The 24,188-nt window shown below is 37.0% G+C and overlaps 2 protein-coding genes across 2 annotated transcripts; both read right to left on the minus strand.

Annotated features, from left to right (window-relative positions):
- Positions 1-303: 303 nt before the first annotated feature.
- Positions 304-2,601, minus strand: LOC131049510 (L-type lectin-domain containing receptor kinase S.4-like). Its single transcript, XM_057983577.1, has one exon. It carries the CDS (start codon positions 2,574-2,576, stop codon positions 636-638), a length of 1,941 nt encoding a protein of 646 aa, XP_057839560.1. The 5' UTR covers positions 2,577-2,601; the 3' UTR covers positions 304-635.
- Positions 2,602-10,585: 7,984 nt separating this feature from the next.
- LOC131049529 (L-type lectin-domain containing receptor kinase SIT2-like) lies at positions 10,586-23,535 on the minus strand. The gene is made up of 3 exons (XM_057983606.2): positions 23,343-23,535; positions 22,395-23,038; positions 10,586-11,044 (listed from the first exon to the last, which is right to left on the minus strand). The coding sequence occupies exons 1-3, from the start codon at positions 23,533-23,535 to the stop codon at positions 10,586-10,588; spliced, it is 1,296 nt and encodes a 431-aa protein (XP_057839589.2).
- Positions 23,536-24,188: the final 653 nt, after the last annotated feature.

The following is a 24,188-nucleotide window of genomic DNA, read 5'->3' on the forward strand; positions in this document are numbered from 1 at the left end:
TATGTGAAATAAAATTTTATAATGAAACTTACATAAATAAAACTGACATATATTTTTATTTATGTACAATAAAATTTTACAAGGAGACTTCTAAATATTCTGTTTCTCATCCCTTACCTCGTTTCTAGTAACAGTTACCTCGTTTCCAGTAACATAGGTTAAAAGAGAGTACATATTGAACAGACTGCTGCTCAATCATGCTTAAAAAAGCAAACTCAAAAATAGCAGAAAAACTTAGTAACAAATAGATCTATAATCGGAGAGGTTTGCATGCATTGAGTGCATAGAAAGAAACGAGAGAGTAGCATTGATCATGCTAAAGAACTAACAGCAGTTTATTACGTAAGAAAGACTACGCCTAAGAATACTGCTTAACAGCAAGTTAACTCTGCAAGAAAGACTACGCATAAGAATAGTGCTCGTTACAGTTTATTAACAAGAGAGGAAACAGAAAAAAAAACTATGAACTGAAGATAACTGTTGAATATGCATGCCAGGCATGCATGAGCCGTTGTAAGGCAATGTCTTCACATGAAGAGTACAGAGACACTAACAGTACGACACACCAAGATCCATCTTATACAGAGTCAGAAAAGAAGTTTTAGAAGGTTGATGTTTTGCCCTGATTGTGCAGTCTATCGTCCCTCAAGAAACATGGAAGTGGAACACGGAGAAGACTTTAAAATACTGTTGGGCGCATTCATATCCAAATTGAACTGAGCATCAAAGCTTGGCATTGGAGCTTCTTCTTCAAGTATTTGAAGAGCTTGTCTCATGCCGATCCTGCCTTCTGGTTGTGGATTAGAACAGAGCAGCCCCAGTTTGAGCACTCTCTCCATCTCAACTTTAACATATTGCCCACCAAGATTGGGGTCGGCTGCATCCATGAGAGTGCCCGTAGCATACAGCTGTCTCACCCAGTCCACCATAACTATTTGCTCAGGTTGGAGAGAGGGCTCAACTGGTCTCCTTCCGCAAGCAACCTCCAACAGGAAAATACCAAAGCTGAACACATCTGTTGCTGGGCTGGCTTTTCCAGTGTGTATCAGCTCCGGCGCAATGTACCCCAGCGTTCCCACCACACGAGTAGTATGAGAGTTTTCGTTATGCTCGTACAAACGCGCAAGCCCGAAATCTCCAAGCTTTCCATTGAGCTCGGAGTCCATCAAAACGTTGCTCGACTTGATGTCTCTATGCACTACACGTTGCTCCCACTCTTCGTGCAGATACACCAAACCCGCGGCAACATCTTTCAGGACTTTGTACCTGTGACCCCATTCGACCACCTTGTTTGGCTTTCCAAATATCATTTTGTCCAGGCTGCCATTTGGCATGTAGTCATAAACTATGAATAGCCGCTTTACTCGCCTGCAGAAGCCTCTGATCTGCACAAGATTTCGATGTTGAAGGCGACCAAGACTGGAGATCTCTGCTATGAATTCCTTTATCCCTTCCTCGGTTTCTCGAAGGATACATTTCACCGCTACTTGGAGGTTGTTTGTGGAAAGGACTCCTCTGTACACCCGACCGAAGCCTCCGGATCCCAAAAGTTGTTCGTCTCCGAAACCTTTTGTTGCAATGTGTAGGTCTTTGTAGTTAAATCTGTGAGGCCAGTACTCCATCTCCCATTCTTCAAGAATATCTCTGTACTGGTTTCTCTTCCACAGCACAAGCGTTGCTGCAACCACCACCAGGAGGGGGAGGACGCAAGCGGCAGTAATGCCAGCTATCAATCTGGCATTGGATTTTCTGTCATTAATTAGATCACATAGATCCAAATTCAGAGCCGAGGCGGCTCCGCTTGTAGTAAAGCTCCAGGCGACTAGGTAATGCTCTCCAGTAAACAATCCTGTAGATGCTGAAAATCCAATGTAGATTTCTTCTTGAAGAATGTTGGACAGAGATATATTTTTCAGATATAACAGTGGTTTCTCTGGGCGATTTGAACAAGCCTGTGCGATGGTTACTTTGAGCTCGTTTAGAAGATCGTCATAATCAATCCAGGCTTGAATATTCTGTCCGTTTTTGAGATCCAATTTTCGGAATTGGCTGTTGTCATTCCAGTAGCCTGCAGAAATAGACTGTACAGACCTAAGGTCGTTGAGATCGACACCAACGTGATTGTCGTCAATGTCATCAAATTCAATGTCCTGTACTGTGTCGAATTCAACTGCAAAGAGATGATTAGAGGCCTTTCCTAGGCTTGAAATATTTCTCAATAGGCCAAGGTACTGAGATGGCAAGAATCCCTCTGGAGATCTCTGGGGCGTCATTATAAACGCTAGTCCATGCCCGCTTATTGAAAGACATGGAATGCTTTTCATAATTTTAAACACAAAACTTGTGCTGAAAGACGAAGTAGACCCACCATCTTTCATACGCACAGGATATCGATAAAAAGCACGGCCGATACTCCTGTAGGATTGATCAGTAAGGGCGATTGCTTTGGACCGCACCGAAGCATCCACAAACAATTCGAGGGTCGAAGCATCGAATTGGTTGAAGGTAAAACTTGTATGGACTTGTGCAGTAAGAGAGGGAGGGAGGAGTAAAAAGATCACACTCACTCCTGCCATTCTCAAGCTCCAGCTGGATTTCCATTTTCTGTTCCTACATATAACATAATGACCGACATATATAAACATGCAACAGAAAAATTCAAGGCAGATAAAAATACGTCCAGCCATAAAAGCAAAAATTGAAGTACAAATGCACGCAAGAAACATTAAATAAATTTAAGTAATCCAAACTTACAAAAGGCTGCAGATTTACCTTATTGTGTCTCGCAAAACTTTCATAGTTTTTACGTGGTTTCCCTTCTCACGGCTCTAATGTTCTCTGGTTATTCGAATATAAAATTAGAAAGAAAACCCGAAAGAATCGTCTTTAATTGTGTTCCAGGTAACCTGTACCCATGTTGGAGTAGGTGGATACGTTTGTCCTATGCAGAAGTTCTGTCGGTCAATGGCGTCAGCAATCTGATATCTTTAATATTAGAGTAATGTTCATATTAAGATTGTCATAGAACAATAGATTCTACTAGTTTCGACGATGACATAGCTACAGGACTAACGATTTGGTCAATGACCTATAGCTTAATCATATAGGACTTGGTCAGTAGTCAGTAGGTGAATGGCGTAAGCAATCTGATATCTTTACTACTCGGGCATGGAATAGAACTCTGGGACATTATTCTAGTCGTAGATGAGTCTCCAAGTATGGCTTTACATAACTTGGCTCCCTTTGTTAACATGTCCTCCTTTCCCGTACAATCAAGATTGGGAATTAGATTATTTTATGGATGATGCCCTTTAGAGTCATACCTGAAGTCATCTATGTATATAAGTGTTGTTTATTAGTTCTTCTTAGAGGACCCATGCTACCTTTGTTTATGTATGGATATATAGGAGAAATATGTTGTCATTTATTTTGTTTTTATCTATTTTCTTCTATATGTTATATATTATTTTTCTAAATTTTTTTTTTTGAGGATAATGCAAAGTGGTGAGATATTTAGGTCTTTTTCATGTTGAATTAAATTTTTTATTTGTTTTTATTTAACATACTTTCTTTGTATTCATAATTTCGAAAGAATTGGGGATGACAACGATTCATTTATTTCCTCTATCTGATGATCATGCTTGCTTCTTTATATGCATACTGATTTCAAACATGTGGATCTCTTTATGTGTTTTCATCAGATATTACTTGTCTTTATGTGAACTCTCTATTTAAGTGTTGCCATCCCATGATCCTAGTGTATTGGGATTTTATTTAGCCCAAAACATGCACATGATGTGCTAATATCCATTGATAATTCATTGTTCATGAACGTTTCTAAACATTGCAAATTATATCATTTGCTAATATTTGACAAGTGCTAAGGTAGCCAAGTTCCTGCGAATGACAGACTAACAAAATAGTTTTCAGTTTTTTTATTTTCTATGATTTATTCACAGACATTGCATTGATTTTGCATGATTTATTTACACACATTACATTTGTAACAAAAGAAAACAAACTTGAACAATTTTTATTTTGTATGATTTATTTGCTGTAACTGCATTTGAAATAATAGATGACAAGCTTGAAATGCACTTGTCCAAATCACTTGTACATCATAGTTGTCTAAGGGTGCAAAACAGGAGATCTTCTCTAATATTTCATGTTCATCTCAAACAAAAGCTTTAGGTTCTGAGCTATTCTTGAGCTTAATAAACTAAGCAAAAGAAAAATATGGTTTAGGCCACAAAATACAAGTCACGTGGACTAAGGCATACATTCACAACATGACCATATAAGGTTAAGAGATCATCAAGCTAAGCAAGTTCTTGAATGAAAATTGGACACCTCAATTGTACCATCACCTCATCCCCTTTCCCTTTGGAAGTGGACTTGAGGCAACATCATTAGTATTCAACTTGATATTGATACCTCCTATGTCTAAATGATTGAACCTGGAACCAGCCACAGAAAAATAGTTTTCAAACAGAAATTCACTGTTGACAATGCTGGCCAATTTGAGGAGGAAAGACACCTCTAAAGAAATAATCAGTAATGAAATCCAAAACTTTCACTCGGGTCAATTCAAAATTGCCCAATAAAATTATGTGGATCTAGAAATAGTAACTACAATTTTTTTATTAATCCCCTGCGTAAACATATGTGGCAACAGTAGGAGAAAAAGGCATACGCTCTGCCACTCCTACAATGTGTTCAGGCAAAAAGAGATCCTTAGGCAACCTGAACGCCTCATGCGCACAAACAATAGCCAATCCAACCATAGTTTTGGAAATCGCAATAAATATGCTACATGCTAAAGAAAAACTAAAGGCAGAGAGCCTATACATTGAAATAATTCTGGCAACAGAAGCCAAAATTACACCAGAAATACAGGCAAGAGAAAGAATAAAACTGGGTAATCCAAACTTAGAAAGGATGCAGACATACCTTTTTGCGTTTTGAAAAATTTTCATAATTTTTGCGTGGTTCCCCTTCTCACACCTCTAAAGCTCTCTGATTATTCAAATATAGAATCAGGAAGGAAAAACGAAAGAATCATACATTATAGTGTTCACAAGTGAACTGTACCCATGTTGAGGTAGGTGGATATGTTTTTCCTGTGCACAAGTTAGTCTGTCAATGGCGTAAGCAATCAGATATTTTATTTTTTAAAGAAAAGAATATAAGATTTTTAATCTTCACGAGATTAAGATGGTCTCTAGGTCCTAATTTTTTATTTCTTTGACGTGTTAATCAAATGTTATCTAGTTTAATAATGAACTGTGTACGCAAGCTATGATAATGTTGGCTATCAATATAAAATTTTAGGTCTTGGATTTTCTACGTGTAATAAGATCACAGAGCTCCAAATTCATGAAAGAGATGGTTTTGTTTGTAGTGAAGCTCCAGGCGAATATGTAAATATCTCCAACAGCTGTTGAAAAACCAACGTAGATTTCTCTTGGTGAATTGAACAAGCCTATGCAATGGTGACGTTGAGCTCCTTTACAAGATGGTCATAATCAATCCAAGATTGACTACTATGTCCATTGTTGTTTTCATTCCAGTATCATGCATACATAGACTGCACAGACTTCAGGTTTCCCTTCTCACACCTCTCTAATATTAGAAAAAAATGAAAGTATAAAATTAGAAAAAAAAATGAAAGTATTTTTAGTTTGTAAGCTGTAGTTTGGAGGCCCTATTTTTACCTTATTTTGAATGATTATCTTCTAGTTAATCCTTGAGAATAATGCATGCTTAGTTTGTGCATGCTTTGAACTATTATTTCCCGATATTAGTTGTAGCTCTCTCTAGCATGGTTTAAGGCTGCAAATTGTATTAATAATCAGCCTATTTTGTTATTGTTCAATTTGTATTTGGTATACAAACTCCTAAATTAAAAAGCAAAGCATTTTTGGATATTCGTTGTGAGTGAATTGGTTTATTTTAATTATTATTTTTGTTTTCTCCTTGTTGTTATATTCTTTCAATCAGCTGGTTTAGAGGACAAGCTGCATACAAAATTACATTTGGTATTAGAGGAGGTTATTTTTGGGGGTTAAAGTTTGAGCGGCCAGAATTTTGAAAAAAATTATCATGTCAAATTTTGATTCATTAGCTATTCAAAAAATTGATGGAAATGAGTATGATTATTGGTGTATCAAAATCATGATATATTTTATAAGAAAAGATTTGTGGGAGATTATTCAATCAAGTTACTAGGAGTTAGCTCGTCAGAATGCCCTCACACCCAATGATAAAACAACCAAAAAGGAGGCCAAGAAAAAGAATGCTCAAGCCTTTCTTAACATTCAAATAACTTTTGGTAAGAGCTTATTTCCAAGAATCGTAGATGCAAATACAACTAAAGATGCTTGGAAAACTCTAAAAGAAGCTTATCAAGATAGTGCTCAACTAAAATTCGTCAATCTACAAATATTGAAGAGAGAATTAGAGAATTTGAATATGCAAGAGGTTGATAGTGTGAATGAATATTGTGTCAAAGTAAAAGATGTGGTCAATAAGATGAGTATACATGGGAAAATTATGAAAAATGACAATTTGATAAAAAAGGTGTTGAGTTCAACTCTCACCCTAAGGTGAAGCTATGTTGTCATAATCATAAAAGAAAGCAAGGATTTGACAACCATTCAATTTGATCATGTAGATGGATGTATTATGTCTCATGAAGAGAGATTGAGAGATTCATTCAGATAAAGTGACAAAAAATGTTTTGCCTTCAAATTACAATTCACAAAGAATGATGATGCTAGCAATAGCACGAAAAGCAATCAAGGCCAAGATAGAGGTCAAAATCGAAATCATTCAAAAGGAAATAGAAATAAGGTGGTTCAAGAGGAAATCGAGGAAGGGGTTGTTCAAGAGGAAAAGGTGGTTCTGGAGAAAGAGGAAGATGCCAATTTGATAAAAGAAATGTCCAATGTTCCCATTATAATAGGTATGACCACTTTGAAAGGGATTGCAGATTAAAAGAATGTAAAAGTGTTAATTATGCTCAAGAAGATGATGATAATTCTCTAGATCATTTAATTTAAACTTATGTCAAAACTAAAAATAATAGTAAAGATGTTTGGAATTTAGATTTTGGATGCTCTAACCATGTGTCATGAAATTAGAAGTTATTTTTAACGATGCATGAAAGTTTCAAATCCAACATCCAATTTGATGATGGCAAATAATTGGAGGTTTCTACAAAAGGATCTATGGAAGTCTGCACAAAAGAAGGTATGAAGAGTGTTAAAAACATTTATTACACTCCACCATTAAAGAAAAATTTGTTACTGTGATTTATTAAATGACCTTTTATTCTATCCATGTTAGGAGCTCTCGGTTTTGGTCCCCACTTTATTCAATCTATGCAAATTCTTCTCGGGGATGAATCTACATGCATCACCATCAATTGTAGTCACTCTTTTTCTTTTGGGATTCATCGTTCCATTCGCCAAGGGTGTCCTCTTGCTCCATATTTGTATGTCTTTTTTATGAAAGGATTTGGGTATTCGTTGGGAAACTCTATCTCTACTAGGATAGTTTGACAAATTGCCATTCTTGAGTCACCTTACTAGCTAGATAGTGGGGATTTTATGGATGACTATTTTCTCATTCTTATTGAAATGGAGAAAAATATCAAAGAGTCTCTTCATTGTTTGGACACCTTTTTCCTATCATCTAGTTTTGTCATTTAGTGGCATAAAAGGTAGTGTTATTGCCAATTTTTTCTTCATTAACCTTCTTAGCTTCTTGGGTATGGGTGAAAGTGGATTGATCATAGAGAAATTTTTCAATTTCTAGGCATTCCATTTTCTTTTCAAGATTCTCCAATTGACCTTTGGAATGCGTCTTTTGCCAAATTGAGAAGAAACTTTTATACTAGATTAACTAAGCCTCTTTCCTTGGATGGTAAACTCTAGGTATGTTCTAAAATCTTTGATGACACCTATGTGTATTATTCTTCTTCTTGGGTCCCTTCCAAAGCCTCTTATTTGAGGTTGGAGAAACTTTTTCATGAGTTCTTATGAGCTTCTTTTGAATATCACAAATATTTTCACCATGTTGCCTAGAAGTTATATCATCCCCCACAAGATTCTAGTGGGCTTCGTCTCCTCTACACTAAGAGATGGGGATTAGCCCTTTGTGCCAAAATTATTATTTGAGCTAACTCTTGTAATGAGGCTTGGAAGATTCTTCTCAAGCACTACATTCCCTCTATTTATCTACTTCACAAGCTAGCCTGGAAGGGGATTGAATTTCAAACCCTTCTAGTTATGCAAGAGGCTATTCATATTGAGGGAACCTTTGTTGCCAAGAGTATTTGGCATGCTTGGAAAGCCATTAAGTCTTTGCTTTGGTGGACTAGTTCTTGCTTTCAAAATGTGTTATCTTTTAATTAGCATAGCCTCTAGTGGTCTTCTCTCATTCAAATTCAAGGCCTCCCCTTGGCTTGCCTACCTTAGGTTCAAACCTTGAGGTTTCATAAGAAGGGCATCTACATGCCTTCAAATTTGTTCTCTAGAGCTACTATGAATCTTTGCACTTGGAAAGATACGAGAGTCTATTACCAACTCATATGACTAGATTGATAGACATTAAACATAGTTGTGCCATCTCTGCTTCTGAATATTCTAAACAAGCTTAGAATTCATTTTGTTAAGCTTCATATTTAGGTGGAAATGAACAAAGTGCCCCTATAGGTTTCTCACCTTCAAGAGCTACTTGATCATTAAGAGAATACCCCATGCATTATGGCTAGGGTGCCCCGAACAACTCGTCTTCTCATGGTTTCTCTCTACCTCACAATTGCAGGTGTGGCTAGAATTTCTCAGCTTGGTGTTCTTGGTCACCAGGATCTCAGACCCCTTGTCACCACTCCAATTTTAGGAGTGGCTTGACTTAGCAATACTCTGCTTCTCTGGTGCATGAAGGTTCTACCTCTAGGTGGCCTATGGGTGTTGTGGGGCTTTCTACTAGTAGTGGTAGTCATTGGCCCATGGTTAGTAGTAGTGGTGGTTGGCTTGACTCTTCCAAAAGGCTCCCTTGATTGGATTTGGCCATTTTGCCAAAGAGGACTAAAGATAAAGAAGAGGGAGAGACAAATGTTGATGAGGGGTGGTCCCTTCTTCATGTCACCCTAGACCCTATTTACGTATGGGGCAAACCAGATGACTGGGATCCTCTTACACCTCCCACTAGTGTTGTTCACATAGATTAAGTGGCATTTTTGTTATTTATGTTAGTTGACTTTCTAGGCACTTCTCACGTGCCTTTGAGCGGTGACCATATGTCCCTCTATAAGTTTTTTGTGGTTGTGTGTATATTATTTTTAGATGAATATAAACTAACACACGTTTTGAAAAAAATATTAGTTGAAATATTATTGTGCTATAGGATGTAGTGACTTTATACACAATTCTTTTAAATTCCCAACTTTCTTTTTAAAAATCACATCTTATCCATTTTGTTTACCAAATTTTAAGGTTGAAGGTTTGTATATTTGTGAACATTTACTAAATAAATAGGCATAGGTATAATGAATGCACCCTTTTATAACTCTCTTTATTATTCATAAAGTCTTAATTTTCTATTTGCTTTTCTATTTGAAGAAACACTATACAAAATTGTACGATATTATACTAGAATTACCTTGTCAAAATTTTCAATGTTTGTATACCCAAAAGAATCTAAACCAAAAGAATTGTGTACAACCTTTGAATTAGTTGGCAAAAACATAATTTCTCTAAAAACCCACTTTAAAGAAAACAAACAAAAAATTTACTCATAAATATGTTTTTTATTTATCAAATCATGATATTCCTTAAATTTTACCAAACAAAAAGATATAACAAATATTTGCTTTTCTTTTTTTCATTTTAAATTACAATAATATAATACTCTATCTAACAATAACTACACAATAATCATTTAAAAATTACTTCCTCTAATTAAATCCTCTTACTAATTCAATAAGCATTGATAAGCCCCGAGACAATATTTGACTTATTTGAATAAAGAATAATTGTTATACAAAATAAAAAATCTATCATAATTAAATATTTTGATTTGTTAAAGTATGACACTCACTCTTCCGATTCAAATGAAAAGTAAAACACTTTACACTCTTTATCAAATATACTTGATAGCATAATTGGAAGTAAATGATACAACTGAACATGATCTATATCAGAATTTCTTTTTAATTGAATACTGCATTTAAAAAATAAAAAGGATACATAAACGATAGTCAAAAGACTACCAATAAGGACTAAACATCCAAAACTAAAACATAAATTTTATTTTGACCAGTTGCTAGTTTGCTGAACATAAATTTTATTTTGACCAGCTGCTAAATAACCAGGCGTACGGATCAGCTGGGATTACATTCACCTACGTTGGTGCTCGAGAATCCTACAGGCATCCAAAATACTACAAATGCTTACATCCATAGGTCTAAAATCCATGACGGATCTGTTATACACTAGAACGTTAGATCCATCTTATTCACAGCAGCACCATCAAAAAAGAAGTTTTAGAAAGCTGATGGTTTGCCCTGATTGCGCAGAGTCTATCGTCCTTCAAGAGAGATGGAAATGGAATTTGGAGGAGACTTCAAAGTACTGGTGGGCTCATTAATCTCCAAATGAAACGTAGCATCAAAACCTGGTATTGGAGCTTCTTCCTCAAGTATTTGCAGAGCTTGTCTCATGCTGATCCTACCTTCTGGCTGTGGGTTAGAACAGAGCAGCCCCAGTTTGAGCACTCTCTCCATCTCACTTTCCACATATTGCCCACCAAGATTCGGGTCTGCTGCATCCATGAGAGTTCCCGCAGCATACAGCTCTCTCACCCAGTCAACCATAATCATTTGTTCAGGCTGGAGAGAGGGCTCAACAGGTTTCCTTCCGCAAGCAACCTCCAACAGAAAAATACCAAAGCTGAACACATCTGTGGCTGGAACTGCGCTGGCTTTTCCAGTGTGTATCAGCTCTGGTACAATATACCCCAGCGTTCCCATTGTAGACACCTAAAATTGTCATGTCTAATTAAATAAATTTAATTATCTAAGCCTAATTCTTCTATTAATTAAATAAATCTTTATTTATTTAATTAATTCATTTATCCTCTTCTAGCCTTATTTCTCATTTAAATAAATACATTTATTTATTAAAATAATCATTTTCCTAAATTAAATAAATATCTTATTTATTTAATTATCTTACTTCTTCTATTAATTAAATAAATCTTTATTTATTTAATTAATTCATTAGTCTTTTCTACCCATGACACGTCATTCATCTCTTAATTCATACACTACCTACCTTTTTCATTATTTTATTATTTCTTCTACCTACCCTCTAATCATAGCCGACCTCCTTTTACACCTCTCAATCTTATCCCTCCATTTCATATAGTGTCTTCTATATAAGGAGATGTTTTCTTCATTATCAAACCCTAATCATTCATTCCTAATCAATCATTCTAATCATTCTATGCATGCTAATCACTGATCTTAAGGACTTGACTATACTACGATCCTACTTGCAACCACATTCCGTTCTTTGTTGAGCTCTTGTGCACATAAAATCTGAGAGCAAATATATCAAGCAAGATCAATGGAGATAGGAAGAATGGAGATCAAAACCCTATTGGACATGTAATGGTATAATCTTTGTGATTTCATTTGATTTGCATTGTCTTAGGTAATCTTCATATGTTATGGTGGATCTTTGTTGATTGTTAAGCTAGGGTTTGGTGGTTGAATTCATTTAGCCTTTCAATATTGTTATTATTGTTATCCATTTTCACCATATACATTTTGGCACACCCGGTGGGATATGGATTTTTCTTAGATCTATGTTTTTTGCAGATTTTTCTAACCCTATATTGCTATTTTGTAAAACAATTTGGAGAATAACCTTGTGCAGCTAGGGTTTTGGACACAAAATCAAGATCTTGGAGAGATTCGATCATATCTCACAAACGGCTTGGAAATTTTGCACCAAATATTTTTTGCAGGTTGAAAAAAGTATCAGGAGCTCTCAATCCAAAATTCAGAATTTTTGGAACAAATTTTCATTTTCTATGAATTTTTTATGATTTTTCATAAAAAATTAATTTTGAGAGCAAATGAGAGACTTTTTTAGATTTTCTTACATTTTTGTAAATCTCTCATAATTATACACAGGATCTGTTCTTTGTGATTTTAATTTTGATGCAAAATATTTCCCTAAAAATCGGATCTTTAAAAATTAGGGTTTTTCCTTATTTTGATCAGATCTCACAAACCAATTCGAATTTTGACATTAAATTTTTTGTGCAGGTCAGAAAAACTATCAGAAAGATTCAGTAAAAATTTTAGAATTTTTGGATCTATTTTTCATTTTGTATGAATTTTTTATGATTTTTCATACAAAATTAATTTTGAGAGAAAATTAGTGAATTTTTTGGATTTTCTTACATTTTTGGAAATCTCTCAAAATTATACACAGGATCTGTTCTTTGTGATTTTAAATTTGATGCAAAATCATTCTTCAAAAATTAGATCTTTGAAAATTAGGGTTTTGCATTATTTTACTCATATCTCACAAACTGCTTGGATTTGTTGCAGAAAATTTTTTGTGAAAGTTTGGAACACCATCAAGACTCTCCAGTAAAAATTTTGGATTTTTTGGATCGATTTTTCATTTTATATGAATTTTTTATGATTTTTCATAAAAAATTAATTTTTGGAGCAAATTAGCAAATTTTTTGGATTTTCTTACATTTCTAGAAATCTCTTGAAATTTTACAGGTTGTTTTTTTTTATGATGAATCAGATCTTTGAATTGGTCAACAAAACGCATTATTGAAGGCCCCTATTTCACAAAGTCTTTTGGATCTAAAATTTACCTAACTTGTGTGCTTGCAGGAAGGGGTGATTATTTCAAACAATCCAAACTACTAATAAATCTTTGTTGCAGATCCTTGGCAAGGGTTTTTGGATTTTTATTGTGTGCCTTGTTTTCATAGACTAGCAAACACTTCAATTGGTGCACTAAAATTGAATCATTGTCTTTTGTGTCTTGAGCAATAGGCTCTTTTTGTTTAATCTTTAGAGGGCCTGTCTTCCTGTGTGGTCATTAGGACTACTAGTGAGATGAGAACGACCCAAGTGGTAGCGAGGAAAACCCACCTCATCCGAACCACTATAATCAAATGTATTCATGGTGAAAACTATGAATAACGTGTGCTGATTAGTTCATACCGACACTATGTCTCCCCATAAACCCGTTTGATCAAATTTATTTGATTATTTGTAGGGCGTAACCCCTACCGGCTGGGAGCCTTCTGTATTTACAGAGCTGAAAGTGCTGCATGTATGGCCACATGAGCGGATGCCCTTACTAGCACCTTTTTGTTTTAGAAACCCAAATCCTTCTAGTTGTTGGGGCAGGAGGTCGGACCTCTGGTAGTGGCCCACACACATACGGTTCTTAGTAGAGATACAAAGTTTGTCACGTGGAGTTTTCGTGGGGACTGATGCTTGGCTGACCCGAGAAGTGAGTGCCGAGGGTGGAGCCAGTGAGGTCAAGCATCTAAGTATCCGCTCTGAATAGCGTAGCCTCGGGGGTAAAACCTCATGTGGGATCAACAACTATTGTCTTGGCCAGCCATAAGAATTGTGCTTGACTTATTTTAAACATTCAAAACATTCAAAACCAAACAGCAAAACATTGTGTCTTTTATGTTTTCAAGTGTATGCAAAACATTTTTACATCAAACAACACACTTTTCTTGGAGAGTCTAAACACTTGCAAACATTGAGTCCTCATCAACATTGTGTCCTCTTGTCACGAAAAACAATCAAACATTCAGATTTGGTCACAACTTCACAAATTGAAAAAATTTTACAGTCAAGCAAACAAGAACAATCAGTTTCGGAATTCTTGAGCTTCCTAGGTTGTTTCTCTAGGTTTTCATCTAGCATTCAACTTGTCTTTGGGTCTCACAAATTCCATCATTGCTTTACATCTTGCATTAAATTTACATTTGTCTAAACTTGAGTCAAAAGGTCACTTGCTTGTCCTCATCATATTTGGTCAACACACTACATACAACAACACTTTGCTAAGTGGTCCCTCATCAAGGTTTCTTACCTTTGGGTCTCATTTGGTTTTACTTAGAGTCAAGGTCAACTTACCTCATCAAGAGAAACTATCCTCTCTTTGGAAGTCACACCTACTCTACTACATACATACTTGGTCTTACACTTTGGACATTACAAGTACACTTCAGACTCATTTACATTTCATCCAACTCTTGGTCTTCCATACTCTTTCCATTTTTCATCTAGTCTCACACATCTTGGTCAATACCTAGTTCATAGTTGAAACCCGTCTTCAAAAATCTAGTAGAGAAACTAAAGAGGCTCAAGAGTCCGCAAACATGAGTTCTTATGAGTATGACAATGAGATCTTTTTCAATTCTGATCATACTACATTACCTGACATGGATGCCTATAGAAACAATCCAAATGTTGAGAACATGGACACTATAAACAACAATGCTACACAAAATAACAATGTGGACAACTTTTCAGTACATTCAGCAGATGTGGAAGAATCCATTATGAATCCCCATTTCAATCGATTGGTTGAGGAAATAATGAGGAGAGATAGACAATACTTCTTACACATGATGGCACAAAGTGGAGCCAAGATACCTCATGATTTTGACATGTCTCAAATAATGGAACATAGACCTTTGCAACAACCTCACTCCAATATGGATCAAAGGAGACCTAATAGTGGAGGAAATAGAGGACCACACATGGTACCTGAATCACCATCAGCTTTGCTTCAAAAACCAGAGGTCCCACATATACATGGTCAAACATATGATACTCACCTTCGCAGACCATTATGGAAGTCTTATAGAGAAAAATATGCTCAATCACATATCAATGCTAAGGATCAACCACCAAAGCAATGGGATATTCCAAGGCATGCTCAAAATTTGGACACAAGGAAACCTCATGTCAAATTTGGGGGCAATACAATAGAAGATGACATGCCTGTAGAATATGGTATACATGGACAAAATAGATATGGGGTTCCTCAACATGAATCTATACCAAGTGGTCCATATACATAGCATCATTACATACCTCCTCCATATGAACATGTGTATGATCAATATCATCCATATATGCAACATGCACCTCCTCCAATGGGTACCTCAAACATAGGATATGGTCCAAGAAGTCGATCTCCACCTAAGAGCAATTTGGAGCAACAAATCAGGGACTTACAAAAGAAAATGGAGGACATAAATACACTGAAGCCAACATATACAATGAGAGACATATGTCCTTATCCATTTGACAAGAGCATTCCAATGCCTCCTTTTCCTACACACTTTGTGACGCCTAAATTTGATAAGTATAGAGGAAAAGGGGATCCTAAGGCACACATAAGACAATTTTTCACAGCTTGCATTGAGGTAGCAGCAGAAGAGACATATTTGATGAGATTATTCCCACAAAGCTTAGGTGATCAAGCTATGGAATGGTTCTCCCAACTTCCACCTGGTATTAAGTCATGGGGTGACCTAGCAGAAGCATTTATTCAACATTTCTCCTACAATATAGAGACAGACATATCAGTCACTACTTTGTGCAACACCAAGCAAAAAGAGGGAGAATCTTTTGCATCATTTTTACAAAGATGGAGAAATCTAGCTAGCAGATGCTCTTGTGAGATTCCACAAAAACAAATGGTAGAGATGTTCACCCAAAATGTTAACAAAGAGATTGGTTATGACTTAAGGAAAGCTTGTTTATCTACCTTCAAGGACGTTATCGAAAAAGGCTTAGCAACAGAAAAGGTCCTAATTGAACAAGGAGTCATCAAGATATTCAAGGAAAACAAAGATGACTTTAAAGGAAAAGACAAGCCAAGATTTTGGAATAAAAACAAGAACACAGTCAATGATGGTGTTGTTGATGCCAACACAGTGTGACCCAAATTCATTTTTTCTGGATCAAGTTCTACAAACAATCAAGTAAATACTCAAACAACTTCCAGATCACGAAGGAAGTACACTCCATTGGGAGAACCACTTGAGTCAGTTTTCAAGAAGATTGTGGCAAACAAGGTAATCACAGTTCCAGATTTTCCTCCATATGAACCAAAGGTTAAGCCGAATTGGTGGAATGATGATGAGTATTGTGAATTTCATAAGAGCAAGGGTCATAAGATAGGAAATTGTCATCAACTGAAGAACATCATACAAGATCTCATTGATAGAGGTGACATTGAGATTGAGGGACACTCATCCAATCAAGAACATGAGATGTTTAAGGAACCATTCCCAAAACATGACAAGGGAAAAGCTAAAGCCACAGATGACCAAACCAACTATACCAGAGCATCTTACAACTATGATTCAACTATCAATAATATCTTGATGGACAATTACGTCTCTACTATTATCATCAAGGACAAAGCATCTGAGAATTCTACTCAGAGACCCAGGATTGTCCTAAAAGGTGTTGGATCTTCTTCCGAACCTACCTCTGAATGTCACGTTACAACCCGTCGAGGTAAAATTACTTTGCAAGGTGCTCCAGCTAAAAACACTGCCTCTTCATCAACCAAACCTGAGTATGACCTTGTAGAACAGTTAGGGAAGACACCCGCGCTCATTTCAATCCTTGAACTATTACGCATATCCCCCGCACATAAAGCTATTCTTGACAAAATCTTGAGAGATACTGCTGTTCCTACTGATCTAAACGTGGACCAATTTCAAGCCATGGTGGGATACCTTTCCATTCCACACTCCCTTACATTCACAGAAGCCGATGATGCCTCCGTAAGTCAGCCACATAATGCACCGCTACACATTGAAGCTTTCATACACAAACATCGAATAAAACGAGTCCTGATAGATGGAGGAGCAGGTCTAAACATTTGCACATTAAGCACTATCACACAATTGGGATATTCTGATAAAGCTGTGAATTCTACAAACAAGATCACCATTAAGGCATATGATGAGGAAGAGCGTTCATCCAAGGGCATAGTCACCCTACCTCTCAGAGTTGGGCCAGTTACAAAGGATGTGGTTTGTCAAGTCCTAGACTTGGATCTCACATACAACATATTGCTAGGACACCCATGGATTCATGAGATGAACACAGTACCATCTACATATCATCGATGTATCAAGTTTCCACACAATGGAGTTGAAGTGACTGTCAAAGCGGATCCAAATTCATTCATATATTGCAACAATATGCGACATAGATCAGAAATAACAATACCAGTCAATTGAGAAGCTATTCCTTCATCAACATATGTGGATCCAGAATCTTTGAAAGCTTCTACATCCAAACAAGCAGAGCTCAAAGACAAGTTCAAGATTAAAGACATGGGATGTGGTGAGTATATCTTTCATGTTGATCAACTCCCACTATCTCCTAAGCCATTCAGTCAACAAGAACAATCTATAAGCAATTTGCAATGCTAAGGAATTGGGTGTGAACCACCTAGTGTTGTGGCTACTGAGTCTGAATGCAAATCTCCTCTAGTGGTGCAAGCAACTCTTGAAATCAATAGTCCTAAGAATGGTTCCAACAAAGAATCTATTGAGCGTATTGCCAACCCTCTTGAGAACTCACATAGCCTTACCATATCATCCACTCATTCCATTTCCACTCCACTTCCAGACTTGGATCAACAAGAATTACAAAAGCCCTTACTCATTGGGGATCAAAAATCAAGCTTTGAAAAGAAAAATCTAAAAGTCAAAAATAAAGAAAAGTGCTTCAGTCCAAATCAAAATCAAAAGCTATTGGACTCTACAAAAATCAAAGTCAAGGATAAAACTCCTATGAAGCAAAAAGAGCAAGAGTTGATCTCCCCTAATATCAAAATAACTGGGGGCAAAAGTTCTAAAATTTCAAGTCAAAAAGATTACTTGTTGATCCTAAGTCTCCATCATGCTATCCTACTTTCACTTCTTTTCGCAATCATAAGCCTTCATCACTCATCCACTTGTTCCACACATCCTTTACCTTCTGGCGATACATCATGGACCTTTAATGGAGCTTACTCAAAGGACTTTGTTATCAGGGATGCCCAAACTTCTTCAGGTGACATGCATACGGGCCTGTGTAGTCCACACACTAGTAATCCTATCTCAGTTCCTTTATCAAGGAAGACAGACACTCAAGCTACACATCATTCAGTCAAGGAACAGTGCATCTACAATCATAAAGTCAAGCCTCACACATTTGAGGTAGGGGACTTAGTTCTCAAATAAAATCCCAAACATCAACAAGACAGAGAGAAGAAGGGCAAGTTTGAACCAAATTGGCTTGGTCCTTACATCATTACAACAACATATGGATCTGGGGCATATCAGCTCTCAACTACAGAAGGTGAACCTTTGGAGGATCCTATCAATAGCATGCACCTTCACAGGTTCTACACATAGCTCTTCAGAGTATCCTAATTCAAAAATAAAAAAAAATAAAAAAAATTCAAAAATACAAAAAAAATTATAAAACAAAAAAATTGTTACTTGGTGAAAACCTGGCAAACAGGCGCCTTGTGACACAAAAAACATTGAAAAATCGAAAAAAGTAAAGAGAAATAATTTCGTCCAACGGTGAAAACCACTTCGGTGGCGCCCTGGGCAAGTACCATGGTGAAAACTGGATCACCAGCGCCATGCGTAGAGACATTGCTCCTCCCTCCTTCAGGATTCTCTTTCATCCTTTCACTTTGCACACACTCACAACCTATTCATCCATAATAAACTTACCCAGTCCCATCATGGCTTGTTATTGATCTACCCAAGATTGGTTAGCCGTTCATAATAAATCTCCCTTTTCACATCCCTTTCCATCCATAATAAATCAGATCCTATCTGTGGCTAAGGCAAAATCCTACATCTAGTGATGGGTGTGGAACTGAGAACATCACATGTTTCGAGGAGTACAGTTTCTTCCAGCTTCCTTCAGTCTATCCGTGCACAATCCGCAATAAAGCAACATTTGCATCACAGATCCGCAATAAAGTATCAGTTTCATGGATTCAGTCAGTTTTAGATGAGACACAGCAACAACAATGGGCTTCAACAAATCAAATATTTCAACAAACTCAGACAACATTATGGTTCCGTGCTATCTATCCTTTCTGTGAAAGTAAACATTGTGACCACAATCAAATAAGACTTATACAGGTGACAAGAGACACTAAACTTGAGGACTACAGTGGATGTTGGTGTCGAGTCTTGGTTTTCTTTTGATTTCATCTTTTTTGGTGACATGTCTTTTAGCTTTTCTGAGATGTCTCTGACTAGAGCTTCTATCTCTAGGATGTCTTTGACTAGAAAGGCGAGGATGGGGTATCGTCACCTATTTTGTATTTGCTGTCTGTGGATTGTCTCTTAGTAATGCTATGACTTATCCAAGGATATGAGGACACTGTGAGTCTAGTGTGAACTGGGGCATTCCTTGTTTGTGACTGTCTTATCTCCATGCAAACAGGTACAATGACTTTCTGGGTCGAACATATGCCTCGATTGTCATAACCTATTTTGCCATAATAAAGCTCAATGATGATAACACACAGAAGCTCTTTCACTTTCATATCTTCTGTCTTCCATCCCCCTTTCTTGATTGACTTCCATCGTCCTTCTCAAGTCCGCGTAGCCTGCTATCACATGACTGAGTATAATGACACACCAAAAACATTTGCATTTCATGTAGCTGCACCTACATTACCACATATAAGCATTTCATACATACATATAGATATCACAACTGCATCACATCCTACACACAACACCTGTTAGCACAATTTACATTTGCATTATCATATTCATCTGCATTACTTACATTCACATTTGCATCATGCATACACATATAAAACATAAATGAGCAAAAAAAAAAAAGAAAAAAAGAACAAAAATACTGCATTGCATCATATACATATTTGCATCCATATCATAAGCATCACATAAGAACATCTCATCACATAGGTACACATGCATATAGCTGCCGCAAAGATGAATCATCTCATATATATATATATAAAATGTCATGATACAATGATGTCAAAATCATATGGCTACAATCACCCGTAGGTGTCTACATCATTATACAAAATGGTACAAAACTGATACAGAGGAACTCACTGATCACTCCTGCCAACACTATTGGTAGTGCTAATCCTATCCATGTCATGGTATCCCATGCCACGTGTCCCACCCTCATCTCCAGTCTTGGATCCTAGAACACTCGTCTAAGGGCATCCCTGTCTCCGTCTCAATCGTACGGAATCAGCTCCCTATCAATCGGTATCCGCATAATCCTATATACATCCTCCAGGGTGACTGTCATCTCACCCATCGGCAGATGAAACATGCATGTCTCAGAGTGCCATCTCTCTACAAGCGCAGTCAGCAAACCCATGTTTGCTCGAAACTCAGGCACATACAGCACATGTCTCAAACCCATCTCCTCGATGGCAGCTCTGTCCTCGAGCGACAACTCAGGTCGCAACCTCTGCGTCAACGGGAATCTCTCTCGTGACTCTAGCATCGGCAAATACTCCTGTAGTCAAACAACTCAATCATGTCAGTTATAGTGGCATTCACTGTTTATCACAAAATGCTACTTTTTATCTAAATGCATATTGCTATCTATCCTAGTTACACTCCCTGTTCATCACAAAGTATTTCTATTTATCCTAGTGGTACTCCCTATTCATCACAAAGTACTACGTGTGTGACACTCACTGTTCATCACAAAGTGTTACTCACATTCGCACTCCCTGTTCATCACAAAGTGCTGCTCATATTTCAGTACTCCCTGGTCATCACAAAATACTCTATCTTGGTACTCACTGTTCATCACAAAGTGCCTTGATCTATCCTAGTCTTCCTAGAGGACCTGCTTGAGTGTATCCCCTCAGCAGCTTATCCAACCGACAGCATATGTTCATCACAGAACTGCCGATTTGACCTAGAAGACAAAAATTCACATTTTTGGATACAAACATGCTTTCCTGACATAAATGCGCATTTATTACATTACCTAGCATGCATTAATGACAGCAATAAATGCATCAAAGTACGAGGAGGTTTTGTGGTACTTACTAGCTCTCCTACCTCTGCTGGCCTCTAGAATCGGCGAACGCGATCAAATCTATGAACCAAAGCCATCACTGCTGACTGTTGTTGCTCTTTTCTCTCTCTTCACTCTAATCTCTCGTGGATGTGTAGATGACAATGAGGATGTATTTTCCCCCGTGGTCTATCTTATAGACTACCCCTAGCCTTCGTTTCTCGAGTCAGTCTTCTTTATCCCGTGACTTTGTCACTTTATCCGGTCAGTCCATTCTAGCCTCTCTTTCTTATCGAGAGATTGTCTGCAATCTTTTCAGACATTTTCATCCAATCTCTCGAGGGGGCATATCATTCCCATTATAGGGCAACTCTGTATCAGTTCATCTTATCTTCTTTGAAATAGCGCGACAAGCCGCATTGTCTCAAAGAGGGGCAAAATGTAGACACCTAAAATTGTCATGTCTAATTAAATAAATATTTTATTTATTTAATTATCTAAGCCTAATTCTTCTATTAATTAAATAAATCTTTATTTATTTAATTAATTCATTTATCCTCTTCTAGCCTTATTTCTCATTTAAATAAATACATTTATTTATTAAAATAATCATTTTCCTAAATTAAATAAATATCTTATTTATTTAATTATCTTACTTCTTCTATTAATTAAATAAACCTTTATTTATTTAATTAATTCATTAGCCTTTTCTACCCATGACACGTCATTCATCTCTTAATTCATACACTACCTACCTTTTTCATTATTTTATTATTTCTTCTATCTACCCTCTAATCATAACCGACCTCCTTTTACACCTCTCAATCTTATCCCTCCATTTCATATAGTGTATTCTATATAAGGAGATGCTTTCTTCATTATCAAACCCTAATCATTCATTCCTAATCAATCATTCTAATCATTCTATGCATGCTAATCACTGATCTTAAGGACTTGACTATACTACAATCCTACTTGCAACCACATTCCGTTCTTTGTTTAGCTCTTGTGCACATAAAATCTGAGAGCAAATATATCAAGCAAGATCAATGGAGATAGGAAGAATGAAGATCAAAACCCTATTGGACATGTAATGGTATAATCTTTGTGATTTCATTTGATTTGCATTGTCTTAGGTAATCTTCATATGTTATGGTGGATCTTTGTTGATTGTTAGACTAGGGTTTGGTGGTTGAATTCATTTAGCCTTTCAATGTTGTTATTATTGTTATCCATTTTCACCATATACACCCACCACACGAGTAGTATGTGAGTTTTTGTTATGCTCGTATAGACGCGCAAGCCCGAAATCTCCAAGCTTTCCATTGAGCTCTGCGTCCAGCAAAACGTTGCTCGACTTGATGTCTCTGTGCACTACACGTTGCTCCCATTCTTCGTGAAGATACAGCAAACCCGCAGCGACATCTTTCAGGACTTTGTACCTGTGAACCCATTCAAACACCATTTTTGGCTTTCCAAATATCTTCTTGTTTAGGCTCCCATTTGGCATGTAGTCATAAACTATGAATAGCTGCTTTACTCGCCTGCAGAAGCTTCTAATCTGCACAAGATTTCGATGTTGAAGGCGACCAAGACTGGAGATCTCTGCTATGAATTCCTTTATCCCTTCCTCGGTTTCTCTAAGGATACATTTCACCGCTACTTGGAGGCTGTTTGTGGGCAATACTCCTCTGTAGACTCGACCGAAGCCTCCGGATCCCAAAAGTCCATCCTCTCCGAAACCCCTTGTTGCAATATGTAGGTCTTTGTACTTAGATCTGTGAGGCCAGTACTCCATCTCCCATTCTTCAATAATATCTCTGTACTGCTTTCTCTTCAACCGCACAAGCAATGCTGCCACCACCACCAGGAGGAGAAGGACGCAAGCCGTGGTAATGCCTGTTAGCGCAACTTAACATACAGTCCTCTCCATGATTTACGGTTGATTTCCAGTATCTCCGTAATTCTGAGTTGCTCTTGTTTAAGCTAACAAAGGAGTTAATCTTCATCTCCCAGTTCTTTTTCATAGAATTAGTTCCCGATCTAAGAAATTTCATGCATCTTGTGCATAATTTATGCTCTTATGATATATAAATCATTTGTAATTCATATAAATTTATAATGAAGATGATTAAGTTGCATTCATTCAATTTTGATTTTTTTCTCTATTTTGCTTACAAGTTGCTGCAAAATTCTACAATGCCAGCTATCAATCTGGAATTTGAGCTCTTGGATTTTCTCTGTGTAATGGGAACACATAGCTCCAAAGATTTGAACGAGGCGTCTCCGTTTGTAGTAAAGCTCCAGGCAGCTATGTAATTCTCATCATAAAGATTGCCTGTAGCTGCTGAGAAACCAACGTACATTTCTTCTTCAAGAATGTTGGACAGAGACATATTTTCAGATATATCAGCGGTTTCTCTGGGCGACTTGAACAAACGTGACCAATGGTTACTTTGAGCTCGTTTAGAAGATGGTTATAATCAATCCAAGCTTGAAAATTCTGACCGTCGTCGAGATCCAAATTTTTAAACTAATTGTTGTCAATCCAGAAGCCGGCAGGCGCAGAGTTTACAGACTTTGGTGGAACTGATAGCAAACTGAAGTCCAGCGGGAGAAATTACTTCCAACAGACTTGAGGTAGTTGAGATCGACACCAACGTGATTGTCGTTGGTGTCCTCAATTTCTTCGTTCTTTAAGGTGTCGAACTCAACCGCAAAGAGATGATTAGAGGCCTTTCCTAGACTTGAAGTATTGCTAATCAATTCAAGGTATTCCGCTGGTAGAAATCCCTCTGGAGATCTGTGGGGTGTCATTATAAACGCCAGTCCATGCCCTAAGTTGGGCTTTATTATTTTAAACACAAAGGTTGTGCTGAAAGACATAGTAGAATTCAGAGACTCACCAATATCTTTCATACGCACAGGAAGTGGATAAAATGCACAGCCGATACTGTAATGGGATTGATTATTAAGAGAGATGGCTTTGGACTGCACTGAAGCAGTCCCAAACAATTTGAGGGCCGAGGCATCGAATTGATTGAAGGTA

The sequence above is a fragment of the Cryptomeria japonica genome, chromosome 11, assembly GCF_030272615.1.
Source record: "Cryptomeria japonica chromosome 11, Sugi_1.0, whole genome shotgun sequence".
Lineage (NCBI taxonomy): Eukaryota > Viridiplantae > Streptophyta > Pinopsida > Cupressales > Cupressaceae > Cryptomeria > Cryptomeria japonica.